Raw genomic sequence first — 24484 nt, forward strand, 5'->3', positions numbered from 1 at the left:
GAAGAGAGAGGACAGGATAGAGTTATGAGACAGGGGAGAGAAGAGAGAGCAGATCATTCTCAAAACTCAAATGAAAACATTTATTTTTCAAATTGCCTTGAATGATTCCTATTAATATTTTGCAATGTGATACTTTGGTCCCATCTTTTGACTTCTATGTGAACTCGTGCTGTATAGGTTCCACCTCTGTTCCTATCTGAGTCTTTCCGGCAAAGTAAACATCATCCTCTTTAAAATCACATGTCCTTCAGAAAGACCCTGCCTTGGTGAAACCTAACCTCGGCTGACCAAAGGACTTCAATCATCCTCCAACTTGGAGCCATATTTCCACCCAGTTGCACCATGAGAACAAGCCAAAGACCTTCAGTGGTTTGGTGTGTCAGGTCAACGTGTTACTGAGATATCCAAGGATATCGGCCGTCGTAGTTTCTCAGCTGTTGTTTTTTCCACCATATAAATACATTGAAATAATAGTTGGTTATCCAGAGGGTCAAGACAAGACAATATTTACCCATCCTTGAGCAGGACCATGCCAACACTGAAGAGGGCACATGCAGGGTCTGTGAGGAGTCTGTATAAAAGGGAAGACCAGAGTGAAAGGTGATTTTGGGGGGACAAGGAGAGAGGGACTTAAAGCCTGCATAATGACAGCGTATGTGTCAGTGGTGAGTGTAGGTGCTGTGGTCGTGCTTACACTGTTATGGATCCTGCTCATCTACCGCCCTGGAAAAGGAGTCACACAGGGAGAACCCAATGGATGTCAGTCAGCAGGTAATCAATACAATGCTCTTTCTTCCTTCATGTACTGTACAGTCTATGTCCTACAGGTAAAGGGCCAATTAGTTGTTGAAACACAGACAAAGCCCTCTCCCCATCACTGTTTCGCTATAAAGCTGAGAGATGTGGCTGGAGAAATGTCATCTCTCTCAAATTCATAGACAGAGCTATCCATAATATCGACATGATAGTTGTAACCATGTTTTGACGCTCTACAGTGTTTGTTGACATTTACTTTGTTTACAAACACCGGAGTAAAACAATCTAATATTTTGGTTCTGATGGGGAACAACAGTGGAACTAAGCTCATTAAGGCATTTATAAGTTATATTCTTTAAGAATCAATGGGTACATTTCCTTAATATCATACATATCATGGCTGTAGCAACTGCTGATTGGCCCTTCAAGGGTCTAGGACAATCTATGACAGTCTGTTCAACGATCTATATCAAAAGCTGCTTTACCTGGAACTCTGCTTATCATTAGATTATAGGCTATGAATAGGCCTTATGTAAACCTCAATGTAAACGGTAATAGGACAAGTCATTTTCCATATGGGCACGTGGCTTCGCTTGATTAGCAATGGTCAACAGTAACATTATGAAGAGAATGACAACCAACTTTCCCTTTGTGTACCTACTGTATGTTATCCAGCTCCTCCATCCCAAGCTGTTGGGTCTAGACTTCTACACTCTTTCTATCAGTTCTTTCCCCGTTCTCTCTCTCCCTCTCTCTCTGGCCCTCTCTCTCTCCCTCTGCTGGGCAACATGCTGGAGCTGGCACACGACCACCTGCCCAGTCACCTGACCTCCCTGGCACGTCGCTATGGCAACATCTACCGCCTCAAGTGTGGCAACACCAGTAATGAAGTCACTTCCAACCAAGTGACTCAAGTTATCTCTGTTTGAAGACAGTTAGAATAGTTGTTGATACATGTAACATCCTCAGTGTGTGAACGGTTTAAGTATTACAGTACGCTTGTCTTGACTCTGTATTTTCTGTTTGCTGCAGCCATGGTGGTATTAAACAGTGGTGACATCATCAGAGAAGCCTTGGTGAAGAAATGGTCTGACTTTGCTGGGAGACCACATTCTTACACCGGTAAAGAACACGTTACTAGAACCACCCGAGTATTCCCAGCAACCATCACTCACTTCTGTTACTCTGAGCCAACAGTGCTTTTGATTCAAATGATTTACTCTTCACCTCCCTCTCTTTCTTCGCCCTCCATTTCGCCCCACCCTCCCTCTCTCTCTCTCTCTCCCTCTGTCTCTCTCTCTACCCCACTCTCCCCCTCCCTCCCTACCTGTCTCTCAGGAGACGTGGTGTCAGGGGGAGGCCGCTCCATCTCTCTGGGGGACTACAGTGAGGAGTGGAGGGCCCATCGCCGTCTGGCCCATAATGCACTGCAACGCTGCTCCCAGCAGTCGCTCCACGGGGTCATCCAGAAACAGGCCCTCCACCTGAGACAAGTAGAGATGAAACACATGACAGTTCTGAACTTGTTTTGGCTTTGTCATTACGGGCTAGTGTGTGATCAGATGTGTATTTATTTAGATTAAGGCTGTAACGTAACAACATTTGGAAAAAGAGAAAGGGTCTGAATACGTTCAGAATGACCTGTATATGTACAAATTCATTGTTTTACACAATATTTTAACGCATTTGATCGGTTTCTCAAAGGAAAGCTTCCCTGACCAAGATGGATGATTGTTTGTCATGTTGCTAGGATCCTAATCTGGGTTAAACCAGAACTAAAATCTTTTGTCATTTGTTCAGATGCTTGATTAGGTTCTGGGGGTAAGCCTGTTAGAAATAAAGATTTCTGGTTTGTGAAGTATCCACCCTCACAAAAATAATCTCTCAGCTTCAGCGTTCTAGAGTTCTATATGTAATTATATGGTTGTATGCTCCTGCAATGTTTACTCCACGAAGACCTTCCACCTTTCTGGGGGTCAAAACATTGTAATGAACTATAATGGAGCATACACCAATGTGGAGGTATTTCGAACCCTTGCACAGAACACAGAACACTTTCTCTACCAAGGGAGGGAACAGCAGCATGGAACAAATACACTGTGTTCTGAGAAGGAATGTTAACCAACATGTACCAGTACACTGACTGACTCAACTGGAGATTACACAATGCAACACAACCTCAGCAACATGCCAACCACAACTTAATGATGTATCACGTGTTCTACTTCTTGTTTGTGGCCTTGTGTATTGACGATGTAGTGGTTTCAAATTGAAAAAGTTACAGCCCAAAAAAAGTTGAAGTGACAAGTCAGCGGGGTAACTCATCTTCTTAAGTGGAGGCAATCGATATGTAGTTTACAGTGAGGGAGTTTATATCTGAATATGTAACCTGTGATCCATCAGGTGCTGCTGGACTATAACGGCAGAGCTGTGGATCTCTCGGAGGATTTCACTGTAGCAGCCAGTAACGTCATCACCACACTGGCCTTTGGGAAAGAGGTGAGGATCACACCGGGGTTAAAATAGTATGTGTTGTCTGTGCTTGATTGAGCTTGCCTGGCACAACGGAACCAATGGAACAGTCCCAAAAAAAGAAAGCACTCTGGCCATTTGATCTGGCTGCTCCAGGCAGGCTCAATCAAGTATCTGGAAGAAAACCAACACTATTGAAGCTGGCTATCTGTCAGTACTCTGAGTCTGTACAGTGTATACACCAGGAGTGGCACCCTATTCCCTATATAGTGCACTACTTGGGCTTTGGTGAAAATGTAGTGCACTATATAGGGAGTAGGGTGTTATTTGGGACATAACCCAGAATTAGAATGAAGAGAGACACCAGGTTTGGCCAAGGGATAACCATGACGGAAATATAGTCATGTATTTTATTAACCACTGCGTGGGTAAGCTATCTAAAAGCAGAGGCACGATAAGCAGTTATATATCACAGTTGGAAAATTGAACCAGGCTGGTTATCTAGTGGGGTTGGTGATCAAATCAAATCAAATTGCATTTGTCACATGTGCCGAATACAACAGGTGTAGACTTTACAGTGAAATGCATACTTACAAGCCCTTAAACAACAATGCAGTTTTAAGAAAAATACCTAAATAAATAAATAAATAAGAGTAACAAATCACTGAAGAGCAGCATTAAAATAACAATAGTGAGACTATATACAGGGGGTACCGGTACAGAGTCAATGTGTGGGGGAACCAGTTAGTCGAGGTAATTGAGGTAATATGTACATGTAGGTAGAGTTATTAAAGTGACTATGCATAGATAATAACAGAGAGTAGCAGCGGTGTCAAAGAGCAATGCAAATAGTCTAGTTAGTCATTTGATTAGATGTTCAGGAGTCTTATGGCTTGGGGGTAAAAGCTGTTGAGAAGCCTCTTGGATCTAGACTTGGAGCTCCAGTACCGCTTACCGTGCGGTAGCAGCAAGAACAGTCTATTACCATGGGTGGCTGGAGTCTTTGACAATTTCCAGGGCCTTCCTCTGACACCGCCTGGTATAGAGGTTCTGGATGGCAGGAAGCTTGGCCCCAGTGTTGTACTGGGCTGTACGGACTACTCTCTGTAGTACCTTGCGGTCGGAGGCCGAACAGTTGCCATACCAGGCAGTGATGCAACCCGTCAAGATGCTCTCGATGGTGCAGCTGTAGAACCTTTTGAGGATCTGAGGACCCATGCCAAATCTTTTCAGTCTCCTGAGGGGAAATAGGTTTTGTCGTGCCCTCTTCATGACTGTCTTGGTGTGCTTGCACCATGTTAGTTTGTTGGTGATGTGGACACCAAGGAACTTGAAGCTCTCAACCTGCTCCACTACAGCCCTGTCAATGAGAATGGGGACGTGCTCGGTCCTCCTTTTCCTGTAGTCCACAATCATCTCCTTTGTCTGGATCACGTTGAAGGAGAGGTTGTTGTCCTTGCACCACACGGCCAGGTCTCTGACCTCCTCCCTATAGGCTGTCTCGTTGCTGTCGGTGATCAGGCCTATCACTGTTGTGTCATCGGCAAACTTAATGATGGTGTTGGAGTCGTGCCTGGCTGTGCAGTCATGAGTGAACAGGGAGTACAGGAGGGGACTGAGCACGGACCCCTGAGGGGCCCCCGTATTGAGGATCAGCGTGGCGGATGTGTTGTTACCTACCCTTACCACCTTGGGGGCGGCCTGTCAGGAAGTCCAGAATCCAGTTGCAGAGGGAGGAGTTTAGTCCCAGGGCCCTTAGCTTAGTGATGAGCTTTGAGGACACTATGGTGTTGAACGCTGAACTGTAGTCAAAGAATAGCATTCTCACATAGGTGTTCCTTTTGTCCAGGTGCGAAAGGGCAGTGTGGAAGGCAATAGAGATTGCATCATCTGTGGATCTGTTGGGGCAGTATGCAAATTGGAGTGGGTCTAGGGGTTTTGGGATAATGGTGTTGATGTGATCCATGACCAGCCTTTCAAAGCACTTCATGGCTACAGACGTGAGTGCTACGGGTCAGTAGTCAGTTAGGCAGGTTACCTTAGTGTTCTTGGGCACAGAGACTATGGTGGTCTGCTTGAAACATGTTGGTATTACAGACTCAGACAAGGAGAGGTTGAAAATGTCAGTGAAGACACTTGCCAGTTGGTCAGCGCATGCTCGGGTACACATCCTGGTAATCCGTCTGGCCCTGCGGCCTTGTGAATGTTGACCTGTTAAAAGGTCTTACTCACATCGGCTGTGGAGAGCGTGATCACACAGTCGTCCGTGTGTTTTGGGTATGTGGGTGGTGTGCTTACAGTAATAGCCATGCATGGTTAGTTTACTGTTAAGGTTGTGCAACTTTACGCAATGAATGACACCAAATTGACCAACAACACATTTTGATCCAAAAAAACTCCCACTGGGCAAACACTGGTTGAATCAACATTGTTTCCAAGTCATTTCAACGCAAAATCTATGTGATGAAGTTGAATCAACGTGGGAAACTAATTGGATTTGCAAAAACTCATCAACGTAAGGGATTTATTTATTATTTTACCCAACTTTAACCTAAATCCAATGACAAGGTGATATTTTTAGTTGATTTCACGTTGAATTCACGTTAGTTGACAACTCAAACAAATGTAAATCAAAACTAAACGTTGAACTGATGTCTGTGCCCAGTGGGTTATGTAACAGTACTGTACATTGTTTCAGTGTTGAAGTAATATCTCATTATATCCCAGTTTAATCTAACAACAACCTGAAAGAGTTTAGCAATCCTTTATACAAGAAAAACGTATTGGTGCTTTATGAATACTGTAAAATCATGTTATAGAAGGTGGAAAAGGGTTATGCCACATATGGTAAAGCATCTACTGTACTACTGTGTGTACTGTAAATAATAATACTGATAATAATTATGATAATACTAGGATAATGATAATAATAATTATGATAATAATAATAATTTTGATAATGATAATAATAATAACAAATGGGATTTTTTAATAACTTTTCAACGAGCCAAAGACGCTTTACATACAGTAGTATCAAATGGAATAAGTGGGACTTCCTGTAATATATTGTAACGGTCATCGTTGCATGAAGAAGTGGACCAAAGCGCAACGTGGTAAGTGTTCATGATTTGTTGAAAAAAACTGAACACTGAATAACAAAAACAACAAAGAGAACGACCGAAACAGTTCTGTCTGGTGCAGACACACAAAGAACAGAAAACAACTACCCACAAAACACAGGTGGGAAAAGGCTACCTAAGTATGGTTCTCAATCAGAGACCACGATAGACAGCTGCCTCTGATTGAGAACTACACCCGGCCAAACACATAGAAATAGACAACATAGAACACAAAACATAGAATGCCCACCCCAACTCACGCCCTGACCAAACCAAAATAGAGACATTAAAAGGATCTCTAAGGTTAGAGCGTGACATATATTGATTCATTTGTCTGTGTTTGTGACCCCTGTCTATTTGTCTGTGTCTTTTAGTATGAGAAGAGTTCTGCAGAGCTGCAGAGACTGCATGGCTGTCTTAATGAGATCGTGTCTCTATGGGGCTCTCCCTGGATCTCTGCTCTGGACTCCTTCCCACTGCTCAGGGTCGGTCAAGTTTATACACTCATACTACACTATCTGACAGGGAAACTGCATGCACAGACAGCTACTCTGATACACACATTAAAATGTCTAAAATGGTGCAAACAAAAGTGGGAATATGTGATTCTCTTGTGTAATTATATTGATCTGTTCCCATTTGTCCAAGAAATTGCCCAATCCTCCGTTCTCCCGTCTTCTGAAAGAGGTGGCCAGGAGAGATGAAATCATCAGAACACATCTGGATGAGTACAGGGTTGGTGTGAATACTGTAGCTTCTTTTTCAAACGTTTGTTCAAGTAGCCAGCAGCAAACACAAATACAATCATGTCAAAGTTTTAAAAAAGCATCTGTAATGTAATATTGGTACATTGGTAGCATATGGAATATATGAACTGTATTGCTGCCACAGATGCAGGCACTGAGCAAAACATCTGAGGAAGCCATTGCCATCACAAGCGCTCTCCTCAACGGCCTTGGGAAGCCCCAGGACACAACACAGGGCGTGGTAGGTTCTGGCTTATCATGGTTTACAACCTGAACTCAGATGTAGACGTAAGATAGTAAAGTGAATCCGGGCCCCTACAATTAGTATTATAGGTTACGTTTTGTATAGTATGCATTAATTGAAATTCGTACAATATGTTATGAATTTGCAAAAAGTATGATATGTTGCGAATTCTAATTTGTTGTGGCTAACATTAGCTAGGTGGCTAAGGCTAACGTTAGAAAGGCTAGGGGTTAGGGTTAGGAGTTAAGGTTGGGGTTTGGAGTTAGATTAAAGGGTTACAGTTTTGGTTAGGGGAAGGGTTAGCTAACATGCTAAGTAGTTGCAAAGCATCTAAAAAGTAGTAACCTGTCCCAGACCTGTTGTTTTTCAACTCTTAATGATCAGCTATGAAAAGCCAACTGAAAATTATTCATGATTATTATTTGACCATGCTTGTCACTTATGAACATTTTTGAACATCTTGGCATAGTTCTGTTATAATCTCCACCCGGCACAGCCAGAAGAGGACTGGCCACCCCTCATAGCCTGGTTCCTCTCTAGGTTTCTTCCTAGGTTTTGGCCTTTCTAGGGAGTTTTTCCTAGCCACCGTGCTTCTACACCTGCATTCTAGCTGTTTGGGGTTTTAGGCTGGGTTTCTGTACAGCACTTCGAGATATTATCTGATGTACGAAGGGCTATATAAAATAAAATTGATTGATTGATTGATAGTAAGTAGTTGCACAGTTGCTAATTAGATAAAAGTTATCCGTGACGAGATTCAAACACGCAACCCTTGGGTTGATAGACGTTCGCGTTAAGTAACTTTCTTTCTTATGTAACCACACCAAACGTAACATATCATACTAATTTGAGTTTTCCAGATTAACGTTTACTATGTTAGGTCTAGTCTATGAGACCAGGCTGTGGTTTATCATGGTAATCAATCAAAATCACAAAGCAAATGCAAATGCTCACTACAGAACTCTACTACTTGCTATGAACATGTAATAGTAAGTGTTATACTGCGCATCCGAAATGGCACCCTGTTCCCTAGTGCACTACTTTTGACCATGGCCCTGGTTAAAAGCAGTGCACTATATAGAGAATAGAGTGCCATTTGGGTCACACTCATGGTCATGGTGTGCAGTAAGGGCATGGTCCATTCCCAGGTCCTGACAGACACTCACGTCCACATGGCCACTGTGGACCTTCTGATCGGGGGAACAGAGACAACAGCTGCCTGGCTCAGCTGGACTGTGGCCTTCCTACTGCACAGGCCTGAGGTACACTACAGAACTCTACACTACAGAACTCTACACTACAGAACTCTATACACTACACTATAGAACTCTATACACTACACTATAGAACTCTACACTACAGAACTCTATACACTACACTATAGAACTCTATACACTACACTACAGAACTCTACACTCAGAACTCTATACACTACACTATAGAACTCTATACACTACACTATAGAACTCTATACACTACACTACAGAACTCTACACACTACACTACAGAACTCTATACACTACACTACAGAACTCTATACACTACACTACAGAACTCTATACACTACACTACAGAACTCTACACACTACACTACAGAACTCTATACACTACACTACAGAACTCTATACACTACACTACAGAACTCTATACACTACACTACAGAACTCTACACACTACACTACAGAACTCTATACACTACACTACAGACCTCTACACACAACACTACACTACAGAACGCAATACACTACACTACAGAACTGTATACACAACAGAACTCTACACACTACACTACAGAACTCTATACACTACACTACAGAACTCAATACACTACAGAACTCAATACACTACACTACAGAACTCTACACATTACACTACAGAACTCTATACACTACACTACAGAACTCTATACACTACACTACAGAACTCTATACTACAGAACTCTACACTACAGAACTCTATACACTACACTACAGAACTCTATACACTACACTACAGAACTCTATACACTACACTACAGAACTCTATACACTACACTACACTACAGAACTCTAAACTACAGAACTCTATACACTACACTAAATAACTCTATATACTACACTATAGAACTCTATACACTACACTACAGACCTCTATACACTACACTATAGACCTCTACACACTACACTACACTACAGAACTCTACACACTACACTACAGAACTCTATACACTACACTACAGAACTCTACACACTACACTACAGAACTCTATACACTACACTACAGAACTCTATACACTACACTACAGAACTCTATACACTACACTACAGAACTATACACACTACACTACAGAACTCTATACACTACACACAGAACTCTATACACTACACTACAGAACTCTATACACTACACTACAGAACTCTATACACTACACTACAGAACTCTATACACTACACTACAGAACTCTATACACTACACTACACTACAGAACTCTAAACTACAGAACTCTATACACTACACTAAACAACTCTATACAGTACACTACAGAACTCTATACACTACACTACACTACAGAACTCTACACTACAGAACTCTATACACTACACTAAAGAACTCAATACACTACACTACAGAACTCTATACACTACACTACAGAACTCTATACACTACACTACAGAACTCTATACACTACACTAAAGAACTCTACACTACACTACAGAACTCAATACACTACACTACAGAACTCTACACTACACTACAGAACTCTATACTACAGAACTCTACACTACAGAACTCTATACACTACACTACAGAACTCTATACACTACACTAAAGAACTCTACACTACACTACAGAACTCTACACTACAGAACTCTACACTACAGAACTCTACACACTACACAACTCTATACACTACACTACAGAACTCTATACACTACACTACAGAACTCTATACACTACACTACAGAACTCTACACACTACACTACAGAACTCTATACACTACACTACAGAACTCTACACACTACACTACAGAACTCTACACACTACAGAACTCTACACACTACACTACAGAACTCTATACACTACACTACAGAACTCTATACACTACACTACAGAACTCTACACACTACACTACAGAACTCTATACACTACACTACAGAACTCTATACACTACACTACAGAACTCTATACACTACACTACAGAACTCTACACTACAGAACTCTACACACTACAGAACTCTACACACTACACTACAGAACTCTATACACTACACTACAGAACTCTATACACTACACTACATAACTCTATACACTACACTACAGAACTCTATACACTACACTACAGAACTCTACACTACAGAACTCTACACACTACACTACAGAACTCTACACACTACACTACAGAACTCTACACACTACACTAAAGAACTCTACACACTACACTACAGAACTCTACACTACAGAACTCTATACACTACACTACAGAACTCTATACACTACACTACAGAACTCTACACTACAGAACTCTATACACTAAACTACAGAACTCTATACACTACACTACAGAACTCAATACACTACACTACAGAACTCTACACACTACACTACAGAACTCTATACACTACACTACAGACCTCTACACACAACACTACACTACAGAACGCAATACACTACACTACAGAACTCTACACACTACACTACAGAACTCTATACACTACACTACAGAACTCTATAGACTACACTACAGAACTCTAAACACTACACTACAGAACTCTATACACTACACTACAGAACGCAATACACTACACTACAGAACTCTACACACTACACTACAGAACTCTATACACTACACTACAGAACTCTATACACTACACTACAGAACTCTAAACACTACACTACAGAACTCTATACACTACACTTCATAACTCTATACACTACACTACAGAACTCTACACTACAGAACTCTACACTACAGAACTCTACACACTACACTACACAACTCTATACACTACACTACAGAACTCTATACACTACACTACAGAACTCTATACACTACATTACAGAACTCTATACACTACACAACTCTATACACTACACTACAGAACTCTATACACTACACAACTCTATACACTACACTACAGAACTCTATACACTACACTACAGAACTCTACACACTACACTACAGAACTCTATACACTACACTAAAGAACTCTACACACTACAGAACTCTACACACTACACTACAGAACTCTACACACTACACTACAGAACTCTATACACTACACTACAGAACTCTATACACTACACTACAGAACTCTATACACTACACTACAGAACTCTACACACTACACTACAGAACTCTATACACTACACTACAGAACTCTATACACTACACTACATAACTCTATACACTACACTACAGAACTCTATACACTACACTACAGAACTCTACACTACATAACTCTACACACTACACTACAGAACTCTACACACTACACTACAGAACTCTATACACTACACTACAGAACTCTATACACTACACTACATAACTCTATACACTACACTACAGAACTCTATACACTACACTACAAAACTCTACACTACAGAACTCTACACACTACACTACAGAACTCTACACACTACACTACAGAACTCTACACACTACACTAAAGAACTCTACACACTACACTACAGAACTCTATACACTACACTACAGAACTCTACACTACAGAACTCTATACACTACACTACAGAACTCTATACACTACACTACAGAACTCTATACACTACACTACAGAACTCAATACACTACACTACATAACTCTATACACTACACTACATAACTCTATACACTACACTACAGAACTCTATACACTACACTACAGAACTCTACACTACATAACTCTACACACTACAGAACTCTACACACTACACTACAGAACTCTACACACTACACTACAGAACTCTATACACTACACTACAGAACTCTATACACTATACTACATAACTCTATACACTACACTACAGAACTCTATACACTACACTACAGAACTCTACACTACAGAACTCTACACATTACACTACAGAACTCTACACACTACACTACAGAACTCTACACACTACACTATAGAACTCTATACACTACACTACAGAACTCAATACACTACACTACATAACTCTATACACTACACTACATAACTCTATACACTACACTACAGAACTCTATACACTACACTACAGAACTCTACACTACATAACTCTACACACTACAGAACTATACACACTACACTACAGAACTCTATACACTACACACAGAACTCTATACACTACACTACAGAACTCTATACACTACACTACAGAACTCTATACACTACACTACAGAACTCTATACACTACACTACAGAACTCTATACACTACACTACACTACAGAACTCTAAACTACAGAACTCTATACACTACACTAAACAACTCTATACAGTACACTACAGAACTCTATACACTACACTACACTACAGAACTCTACACTACAGAACTCTATACACTACACTACAGAACTCTATACACTACACTACAGAACTCTATACACTACACTAAAGAACTCTACACTACACTACAGAACTCAATACACTACACTACAGAACTCTACACTACACTACAGAACTCTATACTACAGAACTCTACACTACAGAACTCTATACACTACACTACAGAACTCTATACACTACACTACAGAACTCTACACTACACTACAGAACTCTACACTACAGAACTCTACACTACAGAACTCTACACACTACACAACTCTATACACTACACTACAGAACTCTATGCACTACACTACAGAACTCTATACACTACACTACAGAACTCTACACACTACACTACAGAACTCTATACACTACACTACAGAACTCTACACACTACACTACAGAACTCTACACACTACAGAACTCTACACACTACACTACAGAACTCTATACACTACACTACAGAACTCTATACACTACACTACAGAACTCTACACACTACACTACAGAACTCTATACACTACACTACAGAACTCTATACACTACACTACAGAACTCTATACACTACACTACAGAACTCTACACTACAGAACTCTACACACTACAGAACTCTACACACTACACTACAGAACTCTATACACTACACTACAGAACTCTATACACTACACTACATAACTCTATACACTACACTACAGAACTCTATACACTACACTACAGAACTCTACACTACAGAACTCTACACACTACACTACAGAACTCTACACACTACACTACAGAACTCTACACACTACACTAAAGAACTCTACACACTACACTACAGAACTCTACACTACAGAACTCTATACACTACACTACAGAACTCTATACACTACACTACAGAACTCTACACTACAGAACTCTATACACTACACTACAGAACTCTATACACTAAACTACAGAACTCTATACACTACACTACAGAACTCAATACACTACACTACAGAACTCTACACACTACACTACAGAACTCTATACACTACACTACAGACCTCTACACACAACACTACACTACAGAACGCAATACACTACACTACAGAACTCTACACACTACACTACAGAACTCTATACACTACACTACAGAACTCTATACACTACACTACAGAACTCTAAACACTACACTACAGAACTCTATACACTACACTACAGAACGCAATACACTACACTACAGAACTCTACACACTACACTACAGAACTCTATACACTACACTACAGAACTCTATACACTACACTACAGAACTCTAAACACTACACTACAGAACTCTATACACTACACTTCATAACTCTATACACTACACTACAGAACTCTACACTACAGAACTCTACACTACAGAACTCTACACACTACACTACACAACTCTATACACTACACTACAGAACTCTATACACTACACTACAGAACTCTATACACTACATTACAGAACTCTATACACTACACAACTCTATACACTACACTACAGAACTCTATACACTACACAACTCTATACACTACACTACAGAACTCTATACACTACACTACAGAACTCTACACACTACACTACAGAACTCTATCCACTACACTAAAGAACTCTACACACTACAGAACTCTACACACTACACTACAGAACTCTACACACTACACTACAGAACTCTATACACTACACTACAGAACTCTATACACTACACTACAGAACTCTATACACTACACTACAGAACTCTACACACTACACTACAGAACTCTATACACTACAGAACTCTATACACTACACTACAGAACTCTATACACTACACTACAGAACTCTATACACTACACTACAGAACTCTATACACTACACTACATAACTCTATACACTACACTACAGAACTCTATACACTACACTACAAAACTCTACACTACAGAACTCTACACACTACACTACAGAACTCTACACACTACACTACAGAACTCTACACACTACACTAAAGAACTCTACACACTACACTACAGAACTCTATACACTACACTACAGAACTCTACACTACAGAACTCTATACACTACACTACAGAACTCTATACACTACAGAACTCTATACACTACACTACAGAACTCAATACACTACACTACATAACTCTATACACTACACTACATAACTCTATACACTACACTACAGAACTCTATACACTACACTACAGAACTCTACACTACATAACTCTACACACTACAGAACTCTACACACTACAGAACTCTACACACTACACTACAGAACTCTATACACTACACTACAGAACTCTATACACTATACTACATAACTCTATACACTACACTACAGAACTCTATACACTACACTACAGAACTCTACACTACAGAACTCTACACACTACACTACAGAACTCTACACACTACACTACAGAACTCTACACACTACACTATAGAACTCTACACACTACACTACAGAACTCTATACACTACACTACATAACTCTATACACTACACTACAGAACTCTATACACTACACTACAGAACTCTACACTACATAACTCTACACACTACAGAACTCTACACACTACACTACAGAACTCTACACACTACACTACAGAACTCTATACACTACACTACAGAACTCTATACACTACACTACATAACTCTATACACTACACTACAGAACTCTATACACTACACTACAGAACTCTACACTACAGAACTCTACACACTACACTACAGAACTCTACACACTACACTACAGAACTCAATACACTACACTACAGAACTCTACACACTACACTACAGAACTCTATACACTACACTACAGACCTCTACACACAACACTACGCTACAGAACGCAATACACTACACTACAGAACGCAATACACTACACTACAGAACTCTATACACTACACTACAGAACTCTATACACTACACTACAGAACTCTATACACTACACTACAGAACTCTATACACTACACTACAGACCTCTACACACTACACTACAGAACTCTATACACTACACTACAGAACTCTATACACTACACTACAGAACTCTATACACTACACTACAGAACTCTACACTACAGAACTCTATACACTACACTACAGACCTCTACACACAACACTACACTACAGAACGCAATACACTACACTACAGAACTCTACACACTACACTACAGAACTCTATACACTACACTACAGAACTCTATACACTACACTACAGAACTCTATACACTACACTACACTACAGAACTCTACACTACAGAACTCTACACACTACACTACAGAACTCTATACACTACACTACAGAACTCTATACACTACACTACAGAACTCTATACACTACACTACACTACAGAACTCTACACTACAGAACTCTATACACTACACTACAGAACTATACACACTACACTACAGAACTCTATACACTACACACAGAACTCTATACACTACACTACAGAACTCTATACACTACACTACAGAACTCTATACACTACACTACAGAACTCTATACACTACACTACAGAACTCTATACACTACACTACACTACAGAACTCTAAACTACAGAACTCTATACACTACACTAAACAACTCTATACAGTACACTACAGAACTCTATACACTACACTACACTACAGAACTCTACACTACAGAACTCTATACACTACACTAAAGAACTCAATACACTACACTACAGAACTCTATACACTACACTACAGAACTCTATACACTACACTACAGAACTCTATACACTACACTACAGAACTCTATACACTACACTACAGACCTCTACACACTACACTACAGAACTCTATACACTACACTACAGAACTCTATACACTACACTACAGAACTCTACACTACAGAACTCTATACACTACACTACAGAACTCTATACACTACACTACAGAACTCTATACACTACACTACAGAACTCTATACACTACACTAAAGAACTCTACACTACACTACAGAACTCAATACACTACACTACAGAACTCTACACTACACTACAGAACTCTATACTACAGAACTCTACACTACAGAACTCTATACACTACACTACAGAACTCTATACACTACACTACAGAACTCTACACTACACTACAGAACTCTACACTACAGAACTCTACACTACAGAACTCTACACACTACACAACTCTATACACTACACTACAGAACTCTATGCACTACACTACAGAACTCTATACACTACACTACAGAACTCTACACACTACACTACAGAACTCTATACACTACACTACAGAACTCTACACACTACACTACAGAACTCTACACACTACAGAACTCTACACACTACACTACAGAACTCTATACACTACACTACAGAACTCTATACACTACACTACAGAACTCTACACACTACACTACAGAACTCTATACACTACACTACAGAACTCTATACACTACACTACAGAACTCTATACACTACACTACAGAACAATACACTACAGAACTCTACACACTACAGAACTCTACACACTACACTACAGAACTCTATACACTACACTACAGAACTCTATACACTACACTACATAACTCTATACACTACACTACAGAACTCTATACACTACACTACAGAACTCTACACTACAGAACTCTACACACTACACTACAGAACTCTACACACTACACTACAGAACTCTACACACTACACTAAAGAACTCTACACACTACACTACAGAACTCTACACTACAGAACTCTATACACTACACTACAGAACTCTATACACTACACTACAGAACTCTACACTACAGAACTCTATACACTACACTACAGAACTCTATACACTAAACTACAGAACTCTATACACTACACTACAGAACTCAATACACTACACTACAGAACTCTACACACTACACTACAGAACTCTATACACTACACTACAGACCTCTACACACAACACTACACTACAGAACGCAATACACTACACTACAGAACTCTACACACTACACTACAGAACTCTATACACTACACTACAGAACTCTATACACTACACTACAGAACTCTAAACACTACACTACAGAACTCTATACACTACACTACAGAACGCAATACACTACACTACAGAACTCTACACACTACACTACAGAACTCTATACACTACACTACAGAACTCTATACACTACACTACAGAACTCTAAACACTACACTACAGAACTCTATACAATACACTTCATAACTCTATACACTACACTACAGAACTCTACACTACAGAACTCTACACTACAGAACTCTACACACTACACTACACAACTCTATACACTACACTACAGAACTCTATACACTACACTACAGAACTCTATACACTACATTACAGAACTCTATACACTACACAACTCTATACACTACACTACAGAACTCTATACACTACACAACTCTATACACTACACTACAGAACTCTATACACTACACTACAGAACTCTACACACTACACTACAGAACTCTATACACTACACTAAAGAACTCTACACACTACAGAACTCTACACACTACACTACAGAACTCTACACACTACACTACAGAACTCTATACACTACACTACAGAACTCTATACACTACACTACAGAACTCTATACACTACACTACAGAACTCTACACACTACACTACAGAACTCTATACACTACACTACAGAACTCTATACACTACACTACATAACTCTATACACTACACTACAGAACTCTATACACTACACTACAGAACTCTACACTACATAACTCTACACACTACAGAACTCTACACACTACACTACAGAACTCTACACACTACACTACAGAACTCTATACACTACACTACAGAACTCTATACACTACACTACATAACTCTATACACTACACTACAGAACTCTATACACTACACTACAAAACTCTACACTACAGAACTCTACACACTACACTACAGAACTCTACACACTACACTACAGAACTCTACACACTACACTAAAGAACTCTACACACTATACTACAGAACTCTATACACTACACTACAGAACTCTACACTACAGAACTCTATACACTACACTACAGAACTCTATACACTACACTACAGAACTCTATACACTACACTACAGAACTCAATACACTACACTACAGAACTCTATACACTACACTACATAACTCTATACACTACACTACAGAACTCTATACACTACACTACAGAACTCTACACTACATAACTCTACACACTACAGAACTCTACACACTACACTACAGAACTCTACACACTACACTACAGAACTCTATACACTACACTACAGAACTCTATACACTACACTACATAACTCTATACACTACAGAACTCTATACACTACACTACAGAACTCTACACTACATAACTCTACACACTACACTACAGAACTCTACACACTACACTACAGAACTCTACACACTACACTATAGAACTCTACACACTACACTACAGAACTCTATACACTACACTACATAACTCTATACACTACACTACAGAACTCTATACACTACACTACAGAACTCTACACTACATAACTCTACACACTACAGAACTCTACACACTACACTACAGAACTCTACACACTACACTACAGAACTCTATACACTACACTACAGAACTCTATACACTACACTACATAACTCTATACACTACACTACAGAACTCTATACACTACACTACAGAACTCTACACTACAGAACTCTACACACTACACTACAGAACTCTACACACTACACTACAGAACTCAATACACTACACTACAGAACTCTATACACTACACTACAGACCTCTACACACAACACTACGCTACAGAACGCAATACACTACACTACAGAACGCAATACACTACACTACAGAACTCTATACACTACACTACAGAACTCTATACACTACACTACAGAACTCTATACACTACACTACAGAACTCTATACACTACACTACAGACCTCTACACACTACACTACAGAACTCTATACACTACACTACAGAACTCTACACTACAGAACTCTATACACTACACTACAGACCTCTACACACAACACTACACTACAGAACGCAATACACTACACTACAGAACTCTACACACTACACTACAGAACTCTATACACTACACTACAGAACTCTATACACTACACTACAGAACTCTATACACTACACTACAGAACTCTACACACTACACTACAGAACTCAATACACTACACTACAGAACTCTACACACTACACTACAGAACTCTATACACTACACTACAGACCTCTACACACAACACTACGCTACAGAACGCAATACACTACACTACAGAACGCAATACACTACACTACAGAACTCTATACACTACACTACAGAACTCTATACACTACACTACAGAACTCTATACACTACACTACAGAACTCTATACACTACACTACAGAACTCTACACACTACACTACAGAACTCTATACACTACACTACAGAACTCTATACACTACACTACAGACCTCTACACACAACACTACACTACAGAACGCAATACACTACACTACAGAACTCTACACACTACACTACAGAACTCTATACACTACACTACAGAACTCTATACACTACACTACAGAACTCTATACACTACACTACACTACAGAACTCTATACACTACACTACACTACAGAACTCTACACTACAGACCTCTACACACAACACTACACTACAGAACGCAATACACTACACTACAGAACTCTATACACTACACTACAGAACTCTATACACTTGGGTGAGGCTTTTTTCCTCGCCTGAGTAGCCTTGTTTCACTGCCAAAAATAAAATTAAACCATTTAGTGTTCAGCGGAATAACAACACAATGTCGAATACAGGTAGCCTAGTCAAATAATTAACATGCAATCGCATTAACCGTTACTCACGGGAATTCCACTAATGGTCCATATGTAGCCAAACCTAGCTGCTGCTCATGTTGGTATCTGTACTGATGGCACAAAAGCCATGACAGGGAGACATAGTGGAGTGGTAACATGCGTGCAAGCAGTTGCTCCTGACGCCACTTGGGTAAACTGCAGCATCCACCGAGAAGCTCTTGTTGCCAAGGGAATGCCTGACAGCTTGAAAGACGTTTTGGACACTACAGTGAAAATGGTTAACTTTGTTAAAGCAAGGCTCCTGAACTCTCGTGTATTTTCTGCACTATGCAAAGATATGGGCAGTGACCATGTAACGCTTTTACAACATACAGAAGGTGGTTATGGTTATGAAGGGGCAATGTATTGACAAGTTTTTTGGAATTGAGAGACGAGCTTAAAGTTTTCTTTAGTGAACATAATTTTCACTTGTCTGACAAGTTTCTCACACGACTGGCCTTTCTGGGTGATGTTTTTTCTCGACTGAATGATCTGAATCTAGGATTACAGGGACTCTCCACAACTATATTCAATGTGCGAGACAAAATTGAGGCTATGACTAAGAAGTTGGAGCTCTTCTCTGTCTGCTTTAACAAGGACAACACACAGGTCTTTCCATCATTGTATGATTTTTTGTGTGAAAATGAACTCAAGCTTACGGACAATGTCAAATGTGATATAGCAAAGCACCTGAGTGAGCTGGCTGCGCAATTACGCAGGTACTTTCCCAAAACGGTTGATGACACAAACAACTGGATTCGTTATCCCTTTCATGCCCTGCCTCCAGTCCACTTACTGATATTTGAACAAGAGAGCCCCATAAAAATTACAGCAAGCGGTTCTGTGAAAATTGAAATAATCAGAAGCCACTGCCAGATTTCTGGATTGGGCTGCACTCAGAGTATCCTGCCTTGGCAAATCGCGCTGTTAAGACACTGATGCCCTTTGCAATCATGTACCTATGTGAGAGTGGATTCTCGGCCCTCGCTAGTATGAAAACTAAATACAGGCACAGAATGTGGGTGGGAAATGATTTAAGACTGAGACTCTCTCCAATACATCCCAACATTGCAGAGGTATGTGCATCCTTTCAAGCCCACCCTTCTCATTAACCTGTGGTGAGTTATTCACAATTTTAGATTACGTTTTTAAATAAGGTTTTATATGTAAGATGGTTAAATAAAGAGCAAAATTATTGATTACTATTATATTATTATTTGTGCCCTGGTTCCATAAGAGCTCTTTGTCACTTCCCACGAGCCGGGTTTTGACAAAAACTCACACTCATTCTTATGTTTAATAAATGTATCACTACTCTACACACTATACTACAATACACTACAATACACTACACTACACTGTATACACCAGTGTCCTCAGACCTTTGATATATGCATTACATAGTATTCTATAGAGATGGAACTAGACTGAAACCCACAGATGTGTTGTTGGCTTGCATTCCATTATAGACTGTAAGTCAAAACTTACGTTTGAGAACACTTCACATGGTGAGATGCTTCTCTTTCTCTCTCACTCTCTCTCCCTTTATCTCTCCCTCTGTCTCTATTACTCTCTCTCTCTCTCCCTCCATCCATCTCTCTCTCCCTCCATCTCTCTCACTCTCTCTCCCTCTGTCTCTATTACTCTCTTTCTCTCTCCCTCCATCCATCTCTCTCTTACTCTCTCTCTCTCTTTCCTCCTCCCTAGGTGCAGTACAGAGTGTATGATGAGATGTGTTCGGTGCTGGACGGGCGCTACCCTCAGTACAGTGACAGACACAGGCTGCCAGTTCTGTGTGCTGTGATCAGTGAGGTGCTCAGACTCAGACCTGTGGCTCCGCTAGCCGTGCCTCACAGAGCCATCAGAGACAGCAGGTGAATGGGAGATATACCAGGGGAGGCTGGTGGGAGGAGCTATAGGAGGACGGGCTAAAATGGAATAAATGGAACAGAGTCAAACATGTGGTTTGCATTTATTTGATGTGTTTGACTCCGTTCCATCAAATCCATTCCAGCCATTACAATAAGCCTGTCCTCATATAACCCCTCCCACCAGTCTCCTCTGAGATATACTTACGGTAGTACCATATAGCATTACTGTATAACATTACTGTATATCTTTACTGTATATCTTTACTGTATATCATTACTGTATATCTTTACTGTATATCATTCATGTAAATCATTACTGTATAAGATTACTCTACAGAGCATCTCAATAAATGCACTGTGGGAAAGTACTGTACAGCTATGTGTAACTTTCACCATCATATGGGAGCTTGTGTTTTGATGCTGTTACTCTGCTTGGTACAGTACATTTGCCCTGCCAACTTCCCTTCTGTGCCGTTCTTCTACCTAAAAGTAATACCTCATCATACAGTACTAATGCATGTTTATACACTGAGTACACAAAACATTAAGAACACCTGCTCTTTCCACGACACAGACTGACCAGGAGAATCAGGTGAAAGCTATGATCCCTTAATGATGTCACTTGTTAAATCCACTTCAGTCAGTGTAGATGAAGGGGAGGAGACAGGTTAAAGAAGGATTTTTAAGTCTTGAGACAATTGGGACATGGATTGTGTATGTGGTGCCATTCAGAGGGTGAATGGGCAAGACAAAATACTCCAATGCCTTAAAATGGGGTAAGTTAGTAGTAGGTGCCAGACGCATCAGTTTGTGTCAAGAACTGGAACACTGCTGGGTTTTTCACGCTCAACAATTTCCTGTGTGTATCAAGAATCGTCCACCACTCAAAGGACATCCAGCCAACTTAACACAACTGTGGGAAACATTGGAGTCAACATGGGCCAGCATCCCTGTGTAACGCTTTCAACACCTTGTAGTCCATGTCCCAATGAATTGAGGCTGTTCTGAGGGAGGGGGGGGTACAACTTAATATTAGGAAGGTGTTCCTAATGTTTGCTATACTCAATGTATGTGCAATGTATAATTCTGTGTCTATTCCATATGTGTTCAGTATTGCAGGCTACTTCATCCCTAAAAACACTGTCATCATCCCCAATTTGTTTGGGGCGCATCATGACCCTGCAGTGTGGACGGATCCCTATGCCTTCAAACCAGGTGCTGGGCTATTGAGTGTACTGGTAATGTCCCAAATGGCATCCTATTCCCTATAGAGTGAACTACTATTGATCAGGGCCCATAAGGCTCAGGTTAAAAGTAGTGCACTATATAGGGAATGGGGTACCATTTGGGATGCAGCCTATCATTCCTTTCACTTGGCTCAGCAACATAGTTCAAGCAGCAGCTAACAGTAGACCCTCTCTCTTTCAGAGCGGTTCCTGGAGGGTGGGGGGGCCTCGACGCGTGCTCTCCTGCCTTTCGGCGGTGGCGCTCGGCTGTGTTTGGGGGAGGCCGTGGCCAAAATGGAATTGTTTCTGTTCACCGCCTACTTGTTGCGTGATTTCCAGTTCGTACCTGCTGAAAGCCAGACCTCTCTACCAGACCTGACAGGAGTAGCCAGTGTGGTACTCAAAGCCAAGGCCTACACAGTCATAGCACAGCCCAGACCTGGGCCTTGACCTCTCACAGAGTTTGTTCATGTACAGTGATCACATTACATTTCTATCAATCATTAGGCTCTAGAGGAAGTATTCCTGTAAGAGAAGGCATATATTGTGTAGTATTGTGCAGTAATGGTGAAGTAATTGGAATGTATAGAATAATATTTTCTATTTCTAATAAATACTTCCTCTTTTAACAAGGAAGGATGCTTTTCTTACTCCCTAAATAGACACACCATAGGTAGCCTGAATGA

The 24484-nt window shown here is 40.4% G+C and overlaps 1 protein-coding gene across 2 annotated transcripts; it reads left to right on the forward strand.

The window, feature by feature from the left end:
* Positions 1-468: 468 nt before the first annotated feature.
* Positions 469-24434, forward strand: LOC129856905 (steroid 21-hydroxylase-like). 2 transcript variants are annotated; one of them, XM_055924664.1, is made up of 12 exons: positions 472-771; positions 1432-1638; positions 1789-1878; positions 2095-2249; positions 3160-3255; positions 6722-6832; positions 6996-7082; positions 7239-7334; positions 8486-8599; positions 22409-22575; positions 23684-23787; positions 24001-24434. In XM_055924664.1, exons 1-12 carry the CDS (start codon positions 645-647, stop codon positions 24246-24248), a joined length of 1602 nt encoding a protein of 533 aa, XP_055780639.1. In that variant the 5' UTR covers positions 472-644; the 3' UTR covers positions 24249-24434. The 2 variants fall into 2 exon arrangements, with proteins under 2 accessions (XP_055780640.1, XP_055780639.1); XM_055924665.1 differs by lacking the exon at positions 8486-8599 and having other exon boundaries at positions 469-771.
* Positions 24435-24484: the final 50 nt, after the last annotated feature.

This window comes from Salvelinus fontinalis, chromosome 6, assembly GCF_029448725.1.
Source record: "Salvelinus fontinalis isolate EN_2023a chromosome 6, ASM2944872v1, whole genome shotgun sequence".
Classification (NCBI taxonomy): Eukaryota; Metazoa; Chordata; class Actinopteri; order Salmoniformes; family Salmonidae; genus Salvelinus; species Salvelinus fontinalis.